The sequence below is a fragment of the Lonchura striata genome, chromosome 5 (genome assembly GCF_050655825.1).
Source record: "Lonchura striata isolate lonStrDom1 chromosome 5, ASM5065582v1, whole genome shotgun sequence".
NCBI lineage: Eukaryota > Metazoa > Chordata > Aves > Passeriformes > Estrildidae > Lonchura > Lonchura striata.
In genome coordinates, this window is record NC_140707.1 from 57657724 (window position 1) to 57674972 (window position 17249).

Here is a 17249-nt window from a genome sequence, read left to right on the forward strand (position 1 = left end):
GCATCCAATTAAACACCATTCTCTGAAGAACAAAGTTAATAGATCCAGCTATATTCATTTTTTTCCAGCTACCCAGCCAATTGCTCAAAGTACATTTTTCCCTGAGCCATATTTTATGTCTTCATGTGTTATGTGGCAATGTCTGCCTTCATGAGCTAAAACAATCTTTTCCAAAAAACCTCTGAGGAGCACAAGTTTTCCTATCCCTATAAATAAGATCCACAATTAAATGTAACTCATCAGATTGAGATTACCTCACATATTGCTAGATGACTGCAAAATTGTACTCAGTTATTTCTGCCCTCCCCCACCCAAGGCAGTACAGCTAAGAACAAGAATTTTTTTCTTTTCCTGTTTCAAATCTAATTCCACCAACAGGAAGATGGGACATGTGTAACATGAGGCTACAAAAAATGGAGGAACTTCACATAACTCTTGCTAGCACATAATGTGCTATATCTTATAGCACATGAGCATCTCCTGTAGCTGCATGTCTTCAGCAGACACAAAAAACATCACCAGATTAGGACAGTATCATTTTTTTGTACCTAAGGACAGCATAGTCCTCCATCTGACATGGGACATTACAGCTGGGGTCTCAAAATCAAGTCTACATTATTAATTTATGCATTTATTAAAACTCTGTTACTGCACCTAACTGGGTCAGGAAAAGCACAGAGCATTAAGAACAGCTATGGCTCACTATATCAAGAAGAAAAGAGATAGAAAGGACAGGATGATGGTAAATTAGAACAAGCAGGGGAAGAGGATGGAGAGAGTAATGAGACCAGACTACTAAGTTTTATGGTGGCCAAATAAATATGATCACACAAATGCTTTCAAAGCAATACTACTGAAATCGTGTCTGTTAGCTAAAAAACAAGCTAAAATTATTTTGTGTTTGGACATTTGTACTATCACTTGATCATACATAGACTATTGTACTGAATTCAGCATTGTTTTACCCAGGAAAGGAGTCTCATTGTAGCTGTTGATACTTCCTTTTACATACCTCTGTTGTGAGAGTTTTGGTAGAGTAAGCCAACACCTTGTACAGACCTTAGGTCATAGAGCTCCTGTGGGTGTTGTGTTTTTCTTTAGGAAGCTAAAGGAGATCCTGTATCTCTTTGAAGAAATCTGTCACATAGTAATACTCCACACAAAACTGACTTTAAGATTTCTTTTTGAAAGAAAAATCAAGTGTAAACTCCCATTCTCATGCTAGTGCATGCTTAAGAGCCCAGTACCATTTCTACTTGGATTACATACAGAAGAATATTTAGTAGAATTTACTATTTTGTTATATGTCACCTCATTTAAAGTATTTTAAAATTCATACCAAGAAACCTGTGGAACTGGGTTTTAAGTAAATGGTATCAGGCTGTTTAGCAGAAACCAACCTGTCCTAGGAAGTGTTTTCTTCTCACTGAGCTTTTGCTGTAGAGCTTGATGAGAAAGCTAATTCCTTGTTCTGCTTGGCTAATTGGAAAAACCATCATTTCTCCCCACTTCACTTGGCCATTAGTGGACTTCAGAAGGCGAGTCTTCTTTTTATAGATGATCCCTTCTGTACTAAACATTCCAACTTTCACAAAGAAATCTAGCACAAAAGGGAAGGAAAAAGACATAGCACACAAAGGGTTACTCACAACACACCCAAAAAGGAACCAACAAGATCCATATGTATGCTTCAAATTGCATCTATTTCTCAAAAGTCTGGCCAAAACAACGCTACAATAGCTTTCCTGACCAGTTGCATAAACAGAATATGTTCAGTAATATTGGACTGATTAAAACAGTATCCAAACAGCAAGTGCAAGCTAATGCTCTTGTATGTCAGGATTAATACTGGGATGAAAATCTTCCAAAATACATAAACACACATCTTCAAACCAAACAAAATATAATCAAGTAAGACATCTGGGGAAATGAGCCTTGGCAATGGAAATCTATGAAACAATGTGTTAGTCTGAGGTTTGTAAAGAATGTTATGAATTGCCAACCCATTTGAGCAGCAATTTACCTGTTGCAAGTGCTTTCAGAGAGGAGACATGAAACAGCTGATGTAACTTACTTGAAGACAGTGGCCTGGATGAAACAGGAAGGTTTTGTGCTTCAAGAATCTGTAACTGTATCCTCCTGTTTATTGCTTGAAAACAAGTTCCTATTTGAAGTTCTGCACGGCACACCTACAAGCAGAAGAATGTTGCCATAATATCTGGATTAAGTTGCTTATAAACTCAGGAAACACAGGAATTTTGTCATATGTTGGGCTCCCACATTTCTATCTGGGATTTCCTGGACAGAAATATAAGCATGTGCTGTATACAGAACCTGCAGATGCACAGTAAGTGCATCTTGCACTTGTCATAGCTGCAGTACATGTGCCCCACTGATGAGCTGCTTATGTGTGGTGCACATAGGGCCCTTGTGGGCTGCAGCCAGGAATACTGGCCAAATCATCTAGTCCTCAGTTTTTACCTGGTACAGATTCTACAGTGGCAAGAGCAGACACATACAGGGGAAACCAGACCTGCCATTGCAACTTTATTAAATCTGGGTGTGGAAGTGAGAGCATGTAAGCTCCACTGACAAAAAAAAACCCTTCAGAGTTTCCCTCTCACACTTTTGAATTTTGCAATATGGAGATATAGGCAATGGTTTCCATTGACACAAGGCCCTGTCACTTAATGTCATGAGTGCTTAGGGTGACTGCATACTGTGTAGCTTCCTGTGTTGTGAAAGTACTTGTGTTTTACACGCCCACACACATCCACCACTGCCACACACACAGTGTATGTATCAAGATCTCCAGTCTGATTCCTGGGGGTTTTTTTTAGAATTTGTGCAGTGGCAAAGCTGAACTGAGTCATCCTCTTTGCTCTCCTGTCACACTCTAATGTCCTCAGAACACTGTAAGAGCAGCAGGAAAAGGCCAATGGAGACCCACCTTTCCTGACAGCCTTCACTTAAATGGACTCTGCCTAGTCTTTGTTGCCTTCATGTTTTAATATGCTTCAATGAATCAAAATGCACTAAGCAAGAGAGCAACAAGTTAGATAAAGAAAATCAGGCCCGAGTTCATCAAAGAGACTCAAATTCTCTTTGTAGCTCAGCCACAAAATTTCTGTGTAAACCTGTGAGGAAGTCACTTCGTTGACTCTGAGCTGTGGCTTTCTATTGGCATAGAGGTTAGGGTTTGCTGCCTCACAGGTACTACAGGAATGAATCCCAGAGTGTCTGGAGGGCTTTTGGATACCAGCTTCCTCTGTCACTTTATCTCACTGCTTTTGAAGCAATATGGTTATTCACATTAGCATTAAAAAAATGTCAAGTGCAACGTACACTAGAAATCAAGAATATCATTCATATTACTCAGACACACTTAAATAAAATTTGCTTTTGAATTGCTAATTCAAGTTTAATTTGTTGAAAATACAAATGTCTAGACACAACTATAAAAGAAACAAACAAAGTGAGGGTAGGGGGAAAGGAAATCCCACTGCGAAAACCACCTGCTTCTTATTACGCTAATGGAAATGAACTGTCTGAATTACTACTTCACAGCATGCAATCTGAACATTAAATATATGGCTGTCTCTGCAGTTTCAGGCCACTGAAGATCTTAGCACTTTTCTTCCATAACAAAAGCAGATTCCATTTGCTCTGAGCTCTTGCTGTGAGTCCTAAGGATCTTCTGATGCTTTTTTGGTCGGAAAAGACAATTATCCGGTGTTCTTTGCTGAACATTTCCCCAGAATGTCCCTCCCTCAAGCTGTGAGCCATAGTGTGGAAGAGCTTGCTCTAGCTCTTTTCCTAGAAACATCTGCAGTTTATGACCAGAACAGCTATGTGCAGAGTTCAAAAGTCTGCATTTTTTCCCCATCAAAATGCCTTTCTCCAAGGAAGTAGGGTAAAGGGGAAAAAAAGAACCCCTCTAGTTTTACTACTGAATTATTTCCCATTCATTTCCAGCAACCCCTTCTAGGAGAGATAAGAACATGCTTTCACAGTACTGGCACTTACAGGTGCTTTGGAAGGAGGAGATATATCCAGCCAATGATTCGACTCCTGTGAGCTCAACTCCCGCAGTGCCAGGGAACATTCTCCAATAGTTTTTTTCCTGGGAGTCTGTGTCTGGATTTTAAATACCAGTCTGACAGCCTGCAGGCTTTGCAGTTTAATAGCAAAAACAAAAGTTTCCATAAATTCAATGTCCTAGAAAGAAAAACAGATGAATAACATTATCATTTTAAGAGAATCCCACTGAGCCCAAAACCTAGAAACCAAGGCATCCTGACTCTATAGCCACTGCTCCTGCCTACCACTTTAGGTTACCATGGAAAAGTGTGCTTTTATAGTGCAAAGTCCACACACACTCGCCCCTGCATTGTCACACCCTGGCAGGGCTGAAGTTCTGGATTATTTTTCACTATCATAACAAGTTGTGGCCATTTCTTCTGGAGCTTTACAACAGCATACACACATTGTGAAACAGATTCTCTAACCTTTTGCTACAGTCTTTCCAGCTAATTTTATTTCCTTTCACCTTTGGCTCACATTATGGGAGATTTATGTTGTTTTACTTTCCATCGCTTTAATATTCCTTTACTGCCACTATCAGGAATCGTGTCCCATGTAACCAATTTTTACTATTTTCTGTAGAGACAAAGTGTGAAAATTGTTTCCTGCCAGATGAGAGGCAGTACCTCAGCTACCTTCCCTGGGATGAGTGTGCACCTACAGGTATGCCCAGTCTTCCTCTGGTGCCCCACCACGGAGGTGCCATGGCCTGCAGCTCATGGTTCAGTCCCCTATGAGCATATCTGTCCTGCCAGCTTGTGAGAGAAGCAGGGCAAGAGTACAATGCAAGGCAGGATATAGGGGAGGAAGTGGAATAAGGCTTTTAATAGGTTTTTGAGAAGGTGGGAGAAGTAAAACACGCCTGGGCAGTTACCACAGCAAATATGGCATAGGAGTGGATGTTTGGTCCATTTAAAAAATCTATTTATCTGTCACATTTATTTTTTGTGAGGAAAAATATTTCTCAGTATTTTGCATGCCTCTACTTACATTGCAGCCCTCCTTGGCAGAAGATTTGAAATGCACTGGCTTGGGCAGTGTGAGAATTCCCTTGACACAGATACGAGGATTTTCCCCACAGCTAGAAGGCCAGTTCAAGTCTTTGCACTGCAACATTGAAAAAAGTCAGTTTAGACAATGAACATCATTAAGTACATCATTTGATGTACTTAAAAGGTTTCTGTCCACTCAAATTTCCCTTGCCTGAAAATTATTCTCAGTTCTGGAAGTATATACAACCACCATAACAGTGTCACATTTACTGACAAAAAAGCCTCAAGAAGCTACCTGTCCTCAAAGTTCTGTTAGGGTTCTGCCTTGAAGGAACTGTTAGATTTAAAGTCATAGAATCACAGAAGTCACTTCAATGGTGCTTCCACAGCTGCTCCCATTTACTGCCCTCAAATTTTCACAGGAAAATGTCCATAGCAGGAGCAGCCTATCACCAGCTCAGCTTTCTAGTATGTTCTGAATAGTTCCTCAATTCACAACTGGAACATATGTTAACGTATGTGTGGTAACATATGGAAATATATACTATTTCTTCTTATTGACTGCAGCAGAACAGAGATTGCAACAGAAAAAATAAGAAAGGAAAGGAAGGTGCTTTGAAATCTAGTATTACATTTGACTGAACTTTGTTTATATTAACACTTAAAATAATTATATTTTTTTCCTAAAAGTATTCATTGAAGTAACATAGAGACAAATCTTGTGGCAATTACCACTAAGTATAGTAGAATAGTTATTTGAATAAATAACCAACTTATTTGCTTACATGTAAAACTGTGATCCAAATCTGTTCTACAGAAGAAATGTAACACAACTTCACATTCAGTCTTCCAAAGTCTCGTTCATCACCTGATAATGTAATAGTATCTATGGAAGAAAGCCAATTAATATTTTAATGCAGTATCTTAAAAGTTCATTCCTGAAATAAGGGAACTCATTAGTAGTAGGTGGACTGCTTATCTTCACAAACTTCTCTCAAAATAAGTTTGAAATAATTTAACAGCTACATTTCAAGGACAAAATATCCACCAAGTCCAGTAACCTTATCTTCTGCATGGCTAAAGACTTCACATTTCATGGAATAGAATAATGTAATCACAGAATACCCTGTGTTGGAAGGGACCTTAAGGATCTCAGAAGTCCAACTTCTGGCCCTGCACAGGAGACCACACCAAGAATCACACCATGTGCCTGGGTTATCTCTACTGAATTTAATAACTTGTGTTATACTCAAACAACTTTTAGAAAGACAAAAAGCATGTTCCTGAGATACCCAGAACACATTTATATCCTATCACTTCCCTTAATCTCTTTCACTGTTAAATTTATAAATTGGTCCCTTCTGTCTCAAATGTCAATTCCAGTCTAGTAAACATTTTACTATTATGCTGTCTCCAAGTCAGAAAAGCCATTTAATATCCAGCATTTCTCTGTCATGACTGGAACCAGGTCATTGCCTCAGTTTTCGTGTAGAAGGAGACTGGGTCAAACTTTGACTTATAGCAGGGTGACCTTTGTGGGGACTTGATTAATTTTTGAGAGTTTATTTTGCCATATCTCCACTTCTTCGGCATTCTTTCATAAATAAGGATACTGGGTTTGCATGCAATATCCTTGCCTAATTACCAGTGTAATATGGGTATTGAATTCCAGGCACTTCACACAGAAAAATACTGATACATGAAAAAGGACTAGACCTGGGACCTGGTACTGCATTCTATCCTAACAAGGTGTCTGTAATTTCTTAGTTCACTTGGGAAGAAAATCCAAGTATGAACTTCTCAAAAGCATGAGAACTTCTCAAAGTCTCATTTGCTCAATCTCCAAACAGGACAGAGCAAGTACAAACCTCTTAATTTCAAATTGCCAAGTCATCTCTAGCTGACCTGCTAGTCATATTCATCTCAAAAAAAAACCCAAACCAAACAAAAACATCAATGGCAGAGTAGAAATAGCTTAATGTTTCATGTGCAAAGGGAAATATTTCATTACAAGGTAAAGAAACAAAACATTACCCAGACTCCTGTTACTGCCTTGCGAATCCTTCCTGGAAGAGGAACTGCTAGGTACACTGGAGACTGAATCATATCTCTGGGGACAGGAAAAAAGGAATCACTTAATTCAGAGTAACAGATGCAAAACCCAGGGATTATACCATCAGACAAGATATGATGAAAACTAAATACTCCATTTCAAATAATTGCCTTATTCCTTACTAGTTTCTTGATCCAGCAGCATGCAATTATTATTTTGATGCAACGAGCTAACAGAGAACCCATTTGACCAGCAGACATTTTTTTTGCTCATGAATATATAGACAAGTTCATGGATATATAAGATTATTATAGCAAAAATAAATTAACAGTGTTTTGTGTCAGTGGGAACTTCCACTGTTCAACTGATGGAAGAAACCACAAGATGATGAACCATGACATGCTGTCTGTCCTGTCCTGCCTAACAGCCTACTTGGGTTTCTCAACAGCCCCGTTGGGCTAGAACAGCAAATGTCAGAGGAGATACCAGGAAAAAGCCTCTTGAAGTTGGTCAAGATGTTGAAATTTTCCCTCCAGTCCTCCCAGTGTACAGTGCAATGCCCTCCAGTGTTTACTTTGGAAACAATGCAGTGGGAACAGATACACTAAGCTGGGCTTTCAGTGTGACCTTGGCTACAAGGGGAACTCACCTTCATGAATCGGTGAGGTGGGCTCCTGAGGTCAAACATCGAACGGCTTACATCAAGGGATCCAGGCAAAGCACTGGGTCTTAAATCACTAACTAATAAGGCAAAAAGAACAATAAAAATCATATCAACACCATTGCTAGGGAAAAAACCTGTTAATAACTTTCACAAACTGCTGGAAATAGGATCTGTTCAATCCTATAGAGTACAAATGACCAAAATGGTTTAAAGATAGTATGATCTGCTGTTATCTAGTAATGTTTGCCAGGAACATGGGGATGGGACAGGGGTAAAGATATGGTGTCTTTTTTCAAAAAACTAAAATTTTAAAGAAAAAACCTCAGTTTTTAGACAGAAAGCTGTCTATAAAATATAAAAAAGCAGAAAAATTTTAATCACAAAAATATGTTGCTTACCAATAATAAGTAGAATTTCAGAATATCATTAATGAATTTACTTTTCAGTTTGTGTGGAGTTTTTTTAAGATGAAGAGAAGGGGCTTCACATTAAAATTCAAGAATTTAATTTTGCACCTTCCAAATAAACACATTCTGTAGTTCTAAACCCACACACATGAAAAATATTTGCTGTGACAAACTAGGTTTAGAGTTAGAGTTTTAATAGTTTATAATGCATGAAGTTCTAAGTTCTGAAATGCCTGTCAAAAAACTCTGGATGAACAATTTTAGAACTGTACTCTAGACAGACTAGAAAAACCTTTCTTATGTTTAAACTTTCTAAGACAAAACTAGTAAAGTGTTCACTTTATTGAGGAAAAATGGAAAAAGAGATGATGGACTGAAGGGAAGATGTCCAAGACAGTTTAATAAAACCCATTTGGCTCCCACCACACGTGCTTACAAAGCCTGGTAAAACCATATGTGTAAAAGGCTGCTAAAATTCTTCTTGTGTTTTGTTCTCTTAAAAAAATATATATGGAATAGTCTTTTCATGTAGTCTCTATGGTGATTCAGAATTCTTTTAAAACAGAACACAGACTGAGACATTTTCCCCCAGCTGAAAATAAGAATGCTATACCATTCTAAATAAAACACCTTTAAAAATGAGAGCTGTTGCCAGCTTCCGATTTCATGGAGAGCATGTGCCTTTCCTGGAGTGTTGGAGTTTTCTGAATGCATTTGCCTTAGCAATCACAAGCAATAACCAGTCATTTACTTCAGTCAGAACAGCATTCACTCCAGGATACATACACCAATGAACAGCACAGAAGACAATTTTTACTTAGGTAGCCAAACACTTTCTATCTAAACTTTTACTATCTCACAGCCCTCCCTCATTCTTACACACTGAGAAGTGGGGACATTGCTGTAGCTTCAAAAAAAAAGCTGGCATATAACATCATGCCCCATTTTGCACCTGTTCTTATCATCTGTTCCTGAATGCTTCTTGGTGCTTGCTCCTCTCCCCATATATGTACTCCTCAGGCACTCCTCCTACTCAACATACTGCCTGGCTTCCTTTTTCCATCTCCCTCACTTCTCTTACTGGTAGCTGAAATCTCCAGTACTGCATGTTGGTCTGGATCAGAGGCAGCTACAGAATCTCACTTTACTAATTTCTCTACCTGCATGCAAGCCTTGTTAAGCCCCTAAAAGACAAAAAGTAACAGTACAGCTGAAAATGAAGCAGAGCTGCTCTGCAGATTGATTCACCAACCAAGGAGTGTCCATATCACACCAACAAGCTTGAGAACTGCGATAACCATGCAAGTCTTCTGTAGACTAATGGCTTTTATTCCTCTTGCCTATAAACCCAGAAAAAGGGAAGAAGACAGAGAAGCAAGGGTGTGGTCCTTCTCACCTGATCCATACAATTTCCTACTATTTGATTTTGCTTGGAAGCGCCTGACGAGATCTGGTGAAACACGATGCTCCAGGTAGAAGGGGTTGTACACGTCACAGCCGGGCCACTGGTACACGCCGTGCAGCTCTGCCTTCCGCTCGCCAAACGAGGCTCTGGCTGACTCTGTGGAGCACAAGTAAACATCAAATGCAAAAGTTCCAGACATAGCACATGCTGCCTGGCTTCATAAGGCAGGCAGAGTGCCTCCAGGGCAAAGGACAAAATATTTCAGTATTACCTACTTTGGGTAAAGGGGAAAAAAAAAAGAAAAAGAAAACACACATTCACATTATGTCAGGTGTCCACAGTGTGTGAGCAAACACTGGAATTAAATTTACCATAAAAAACTATGCATACCCTCTCTTGGGGTTTTGTAGTAAATGCCTAAGTAGTTAAATACAGAAGGCTCCAAAGACAGACAGCAAGACAGAAGTTAACAGGAAAAGTAGCACTCTGTATACAGAAAACCTCCAAATTACTTAGTTACCCACCCCCAGCATATTATTACTGAACTAATGGACCCCCAGACCTTCAGGAAGATCTTGTATGGAAAGATAATGCAGCTTCTGACTGCAGTCCCCTTATCTACTTTCCATGGCAAGTCTGTCCATGGTAAAATCACTGGTCCAAAATTACTTGAATTGTTGGCTGAGGCATTAGTAGACATATCTGAGGCTGCTTGAATCCCATCCCATAATAATTTCTCAGCTTTACTCAGCCCATAATAATTTCAGAAAAACCATGTATGCCTTGGTCAGCAAAACAGTGAAGAACATTGCTGTAGTGTTCTTTACTGTCTGGACTGAAAAGAAGCCATAAGTAACAGCACATTAGAGAATGGGATGACCTGGATTCTGCCAAACTCTGATACTTGCTTCCTTTGCTTCACCTCCCTGGACTTCAACCTATCTCTTAAAAGGGTCTTTACTCCACAATAAAATGCCTTCAGTTCTGCAGGTGTCTTGCACCATAAGAGGCAAACTACTACTGCTCAAGAGTCCTCTCCTGCATGTGTTAGTAAAGTAAAAAACTAAAACACTGAAATGGAACACGGGCAGTGACAAAGCAAGAACTCAAGCAAAATGGGCTCGAGCATGATGTAAATCATGCTCAAGGATGATTTCAGTGTTCAAAGGATGAACACTAAAAGTGAGGCCACAAAGAATTGCTACACAGTAGAGGATGGAAAATCCAGTGTTCCAGACCAGGAGCACTTCTTCCTGCTAGCTTACTTCTGTGAGAGCATGAGACACACTGCAGTAAGCAGGAGAGAAAGGCTGCCAGAACTTAATTGCTTTCAGAAGGGTTGCCAAGAGCTAACACTGAGCATGTCCTGTTTCACTAAAGGAAAATGGCCAGACATGCACAGAAAATGGTGAGGAACTGAGAGCAGGACTTGGACTTCCACAGATATTTAACAATGGTCTAAGAAAAAAGTACTCTGAATACATTTTTTTAGTATGCTGGTACTTTGGCTAATGTGAAAAAAGAATGACAGCACACTTCATTTCATTTAGCAAATCTCCCTAAAAAGTAAACACTGCACTTTAAAGCACAACTTTATACAGCTTAAATCTGTACTTAAAAAAAATAGCATTTTTATTTGGAAAGAGAAATTAAAGTTGCCTACTTGACATAAGAGTCACTTTTCAATACTTGTTCAAAAATTTAAAATATTTGCTTAAGAGACTCAATTATGAAGAGTCAGGTCATCCTGCCAGAAGATATAACAGCTTGTAGCCTAAAGGACCACATCAGGTCCTTCGGAAATTATTAGGAAGCAGAATTCTTAACACAGACAAGTCACTGACTGTTAAGATTGTGTAAGAACAGCATGATCAAGGACAACATTCATCTAAAGGCTGTTAGACACATATTCCTTTTTCTCTGGAGAACATCCATGCCTCAGAGTCCCTGATGAACTTCTCTGTACTGTATCTTGAGGATGAGATTAGACTAAGCAAGGCAGAGCCTAAACCTAGACCCAGCAAGAAAGGGGATAACCAGGAGCATGTCCTGCTTTTCCATAGTATATCCAACTATGGACTTACAAAAACTAGCTACTGAAATAGCAGGTAACTGGGGAGATCAGGCTCAGAGATGAGGGGGCCTCACAGGTTCTACCTCCAACTCTTCAGCTGCCTGTTAATGGCTGCTGACATGCCAAATGAAGCCCACTGGAAGATGGGGTATAGAATGGCCAGTCTGTACTGAACAGCTCTGCTAGGCTGCTTAGCTCGGCTGTGGTGCCAGTGGTACATGCAGCAGTGGGTGGGAAAGAAGTTTGATAACAGGCCTGCAGGAGCAGGAAAGAAGCAACAGCAGGGACCTAGGGAGGAGAAGAAGGAAGGGTGGGAATAAAACCCTACAAAAACAAAAAAGTTAGGTAGTACTGCATTAGTTGTTATGCAACATATGATTGATAGGCTTTTCACCTTCAGAAAGGAAATAAAGTCACATGGGACTAAGAAGGTACTACCAGCTTATCACGTCCTTGAGGCAAAGCAACCCTAGAGAAAACAACTGCTCAGGTTTGTCTCTGTGCCAGAATTGTCCCTTACCTAATTCTAAGCATCTCCTGGCAGGACTAAAAGCCTAACAATAGCATATGCTCTGTAACTCACTTTTTAACTGCCACTGTGTCTAAATTGCACGCACCTCATTTTGGCAGTTTGAGTATGGGAGTAACAGGATGAAGTACAAGACTGTTGCAAAGCAGAAAAGAAGTAGTATCATATGAAACCTCGTAACAGGGGTTCTGTGCCCCCTGGCCTCCCGAAAAACAGGAAAGAGAAAATAGCAGGGACAAAAAATTCTGCCAGACAGTAGCCCCTGTCATCTATAGGCAAAATTTGAAAAGGAAGATGTGTTAGTATGTTACAACATAGCAGAATATTAACCATGAAAGAACACCCTCCTTCTTTTACTTGAGAGATATGGATACTGGGGATATGTTAGGTCTTTCCTATAAATTTAATAAATTCTCTCTAAAGATTCCATTTCTTTTAAGCATCTTCCATTACTTTTGAGTATGAGCATTGGTGTGCAATTGTTCCACTCAGTTTTATTCATACAATGTCACAGAGATTCACAGTTGGATGACATACTTCCCAAAGCCTCTCTGGGTGTCCAGAGAGAAAAGAAACAAGCTCCCCCATTCTCCCTGGGGACATGGTCACAGCAGCAGCCTGACAGAGTTCCAGAAGTGTTTGGACACTGTTCTCGGGTACATGGTGTGACTCATGGGGTGTCCTGATAATCCCTGTGTGTCCCTTCCAATTCAGCATAATCTATGATTCTTTGAAACAAGACCAAGCTTCTGCAAAGGTCTGCAAACACGTTTTCAGTAGGAATACTTGACAACATTCAAGGTGCAGCAGAAGCTAAACAACAATTTCAGCAATAGTGTCTGTATTTTACCTTTAATCCCTCCAGCATGTGAGATACTGGGAAGGTTCTTTGGCTGTACATAAGCCAGTTTGAATGGAGGAACCACAAATGGTACCTCCTGACCATCCAGGGGCAGTTTAGAAAGCAAATAATCCTCAGAACAGCCAACTTGACGCTTCACTGACACAGAAGACAATGGAGGCTGCTCTACAATAGTTGGCTTGCTTGCAGCTACTGCTTCAGATTCCTGCACCATGGAAACTGCTAAAAATAAAGAGCAAGACAGACAGTACACATGTGCATTAATTTTGAACAATACTACAAACAGATCTCTTTAATAGTATCTCTGCTTGATACATGACTTAACAGCTGCTAGTAGCATTCAGGACTAGCACCAGGAAAAGATCTTCCTGACACCTGTACTGATCCAAACTCTTTGTTGTCCAAGCTTCTATATTTATAGCTACCTTCTTAAATGAATTTGCACAAGAGATACACTTGTATCATAGATGAGTTCTTCAAACAAATAAGATGCCAAAGAAAATCCTAACAAATTTAAAAATACCCACAGAGTATAAAGAGAAAAAAAAAGCATTCAAATTCTGAGAGTTTGAAGATATAAGACCTTTACACAACCTTCGGTAAAAAAAGCTGGCTTTTTTGGACTGTATTTTTAACTGCAAAGACAGACTTCAGACAACTGTCATTTCTCAGTTCCAATTCATAATAATAACAAGCACAGGTTCAATCTCCATGGTGTGAAGTGGAGGTATGAAAAGAATTTTGGATGTTGTAAGAGGAATCAAGTTTATCAGGAGTAACACAGTCATTCTATTAATGGGAAATCTCATCAGTAATGCAGCAAAACTTTTATTAAACCCTCATTATGTCAGAACTCACAATCATTTTTTTCCTTGTCCATGCAGAAACACAATTTACAGCAGGTTTTTATACATTCTGTTGCCATTGTTTTCAGTATTATAATTTAGAGGGGACCTCAATCAGCGATCCAGTGCAGCTATCAGACCTGAAAAACACAATAAAACAAACCATAGTAGATGAGAGTAAGTAAAATCAGAATGCAGTATTATCAGCTATTTAATATGCAGTTGCTTTTTGTACACAGTCCCAGGATCAATCAGAAAGTTACTACAGTCATAAAAGGATCAGAGCCATCAGATTTCTCTCACTGAGAAAAATCACTTTTATATAAAAGCACAAGGCAAGAGATAGTTTTAACATATGGCATTCAAATACTTTCAGTGATCCACTCAGACAGGTCCCTGTCTTTTGGGAACACTAAAATTCTCCTCATATTTGTGTGTGCCACTGGGCTTTGGAGTTTACTCAGCTTTACAACTATTTTGACATGGTATTGTCAAGCCATTTGCAAGATGTGTTTTTAATTCTGTTTCCCTTGTTCATGTTTCTTCTATCCTCTTTCACTCCCCTACTATTTTCACATACATCTATACGTGTTTACATTTTTCACTCTACATACTCCATACTTTTAACTTGAAAACAGGCTTGATGCCAAAATTGCCTTCTCTGAGAAGCTACTGCTTTCTCATAATTGTATACACATGAAACTGAAGACCTGGTTTATTATATAATTGTTTGCTGTGCACACAGAAATAAAGCACGCTGACTTTTAGCAAAATAAGAGGCATGTAATCTACGAAAGAATGAGATCAAGTCTCTAACAGCTGGTTAACATTATAAGAACTTTATGACAATGCTAACTGGCCTCATTTAAATGTCTTTATTCATATCCTTATGTTCTCTTTTCAGAGAGACACAGACAGCTGCACTGCCTCCTGTCCAAAACTTCAGCTAAGTCTAGTCCTCTTACATCCACCTAAAGTACACAAAGTATGTTCTAAAGTATGTTCTTAGAAGAACATACCCAAGACACAATTCTAACTCAATGAAGATTAGAAGACACCAAACAGAACATGAACATAGGCTGAAGGGATGAGGAAGACAACAAGTAAGACAGAGGGTGAAAGGATGGAGAAAATATCCAGTTTTTCCAAAAAATGAAAAATGGACATGTTTGCTTAGTTACTTCAATTGCAAGAAATTTCTGAAAGCATCTGCATTCCAACACAGAAACTATTCATTCCCACTGTAGCTTGAACAGTGCCATAATTTTCTTCGTATAGTCAAAGACAGCTGGAGAATCACACAAAGTCTATGGAAATAACTGTAATAAACACTAAATTTTTCTTGCATTAAAAGCCCCTCAAATTCTGTAAATGTTAGGTGGAGATACTAAGCTATGGACACTTCCTCTAACAAAAACACAATCACTTTGCACAGAATCCCTTTCTCAGTACTTGCCTTCATCTTAAAATTGCTTGTGAGTGTGAATACAGCAAGAGACCTGCATCAAAAATCTTCAGAGGCAATGCCACTAGCACCAGAACCTGGTCTGCATCTTTACAGGAGCATGAAAGGAGACATGAGATTTTCTCATTAAATTCTCCATGGTTCTAATGATCAGATTTTCATTGTTGCTCCTCCCTTGGAGGCATACTCATGATAGCCAAGGCTGCTAATACTTTACTTTGGGTTCCCTTACAGTGATTTTCCTTCCCAGCTGTTATCAGTACACAGCTGGAGTTAATATGCTTCACTCTTGTTCACCATGTTTAAACTGGACTAAAACAGCTGCTCTGTTTGCTCTAAGCTTTGCAACAATGGTATCGAAGCCTCAGTGGCAGTTTGCACAGGCAAAACAGACTTTTATCTCAAAATGTCCAGATAGAATTTATTTGCTACTGCTGGAGAAGAAGCCAAAATATTAGTACTGCCCTTTCTAGCTACATAAAGTAGAAAAATTCATTTTTCTTCATCAGAGAAAATTACAGTTCATGGTAGGGAATTGTTTAGCTGGAACAATTAATTCAGCAAATAAACAAATGAAAATCATCTGTCACAAGCAGCTGCCTTCCTTCACAGGGATGAGTGCCTTATATAGAAAGGGCTTCCTATGGATATTGAGGATTTAAAAATTATAATGCAGTTGTACAACTCCTATTCTATCATTAAAAAAGACCATGTTTTTCACAGTAATGCAAAGTCAGCTGTGATAGTCTTTAACCATTACATTTTTCCCCCATTTATCAATATGCAAATATTCATACATTTTTCTTCTATCTAAAGACAAATATAAAGCAATTCATTACTGCCTACTGTAAAGAAGAATTAGGATTACAGATTGCTCTTTAGCAATAGGCAAGGCAATATCAATGCCCAAGGATATAGACACCCATCTTAGAGCCTCCATTTCAGTTTTAGCTTAATTAGAGGAGTTTGAGAAGAAAGTTCCATGACTAAGAGACTAGAACACTGTTTACACTTCTTTAAGCTTACAAATGTAATGGGTTCAGTGACAAACCTTGCACCTGGGTCCCTAGACTTACACCACAGCCATGTTACAAAAAAAAGACTGCATTTGCTGAGGGAAAGGCTATTTAGACACAGTGCTCCTTCATTCTCCTTACAGTGCTTTATGGAATCAATAACATGGATGGTCTCAATTACTTTTAAAAGTTTTAATTCACTTAATTAAACTACCGTGATAAATATTGTTGTGGGTTTTTTTGTTTTGTTTTGTTTTGATTTTTTTGTTTGAGCAATCCTGACATTAGATGGCTTGGCTCCCACTTAATATATTTTCTTGTATCTATTTTCCAAGCTGCCTACAGTTATTTATACAATTTTCAATGCATGCAAAAGTTTTCTCTTAACCATGTGGGAGAGAAAGAAATCTAGCAGGTTCTATTGTGTATTTTATTAACTGAAAATAAACAAAAGCATTGTAGAAGATTAAGCAAGTATTTAATGATCTTGACAGAAGCTGACATTTCTATCAAAGTTAAACTTAGCCCACAAGCCAGATCCTTTTGCTGGTGCTGGCTACCCAAAAATCCTCAGTATACAATTTAACAGTTGTTAAAAGGTTGTACTAACATGAATTTATCTGGGAACATATTTATGAAATAAACCAGAACTGTAGAAACATTTGTTAGGTGCACCACCAAATCCCAAAGAAGTACTGACTTCTCAGCAATGCCATCCATTTTAACAAGAAGACTCCTTGACACTATCTCTAATTTTTGAAGTCAGTTTTTGTTAGGCAATATGCACGTAACAAGGACATCTTCAATTTTTGAGATTCTAGACTGACAAAAGGATAGGGAAAAAGAGAATTTAC

General features: G+C 38.8%; 1 protein-coding gene across 6 annotated transcripts in view; it reads right to left on the reverse strand.

Moving 5' to 3' along the window:
* Positions 1 to 17249, reverse strand: part of TC2N (tandem C2 domains, nuclear) — a 37892-nt gene that overhangs the window by 10107 nt on the left and 10536 nt on the right. For 4 of the 6 annotated variants that reach the window (XM_085582286.1, XM_085582283.1, XM_085582287.1 and 1 more), the window contains 10 exons: positions 13928 to 14054; positions 13058 to 13291; positions 9596 to 9760; positions 7778 to 7869; positions 7110 to 7185; positions 5861 to 5961; positions 5074 to 5190; positions 4027 to 4218; positions 2075 to 2189; positions 1401 to 1600 (listed from right to left, as the gene is read on the reverse strand). In XM_085582286.1, the coding sequence (XP_085438412.1) occupies positions 1401 to 1600; positions 2075 to 2189; positions 4027 to 4218; positions 5074 to 5190; positions 5861 to 5961; positions 7110 to 7185; positions 7778 to 7869; positions 9596 to 9760; positions 13058 to 13291; positions 13928 to 13994 (1359 nt within the window). In that variant the 5' untranslated portion in view covers positions 13995 to 14054. Of the gene's footprint in view, positions 1 to 1400; positions 1601 to 2074; positions 2190 to 4026; positions 4219 to 5073; positions 5191 to 5860; positions 5962 to 7109; positions 7186 to 7777; positions 7870 to 9595; positions 9761 to 13057; positions 13292 to 13927; positions 17244 to 17249 lie in introns of those variants that run through there. The other 2 variants (XM_021531953.3, XM_085582285.1) reach the window with 2 other exon arrangements.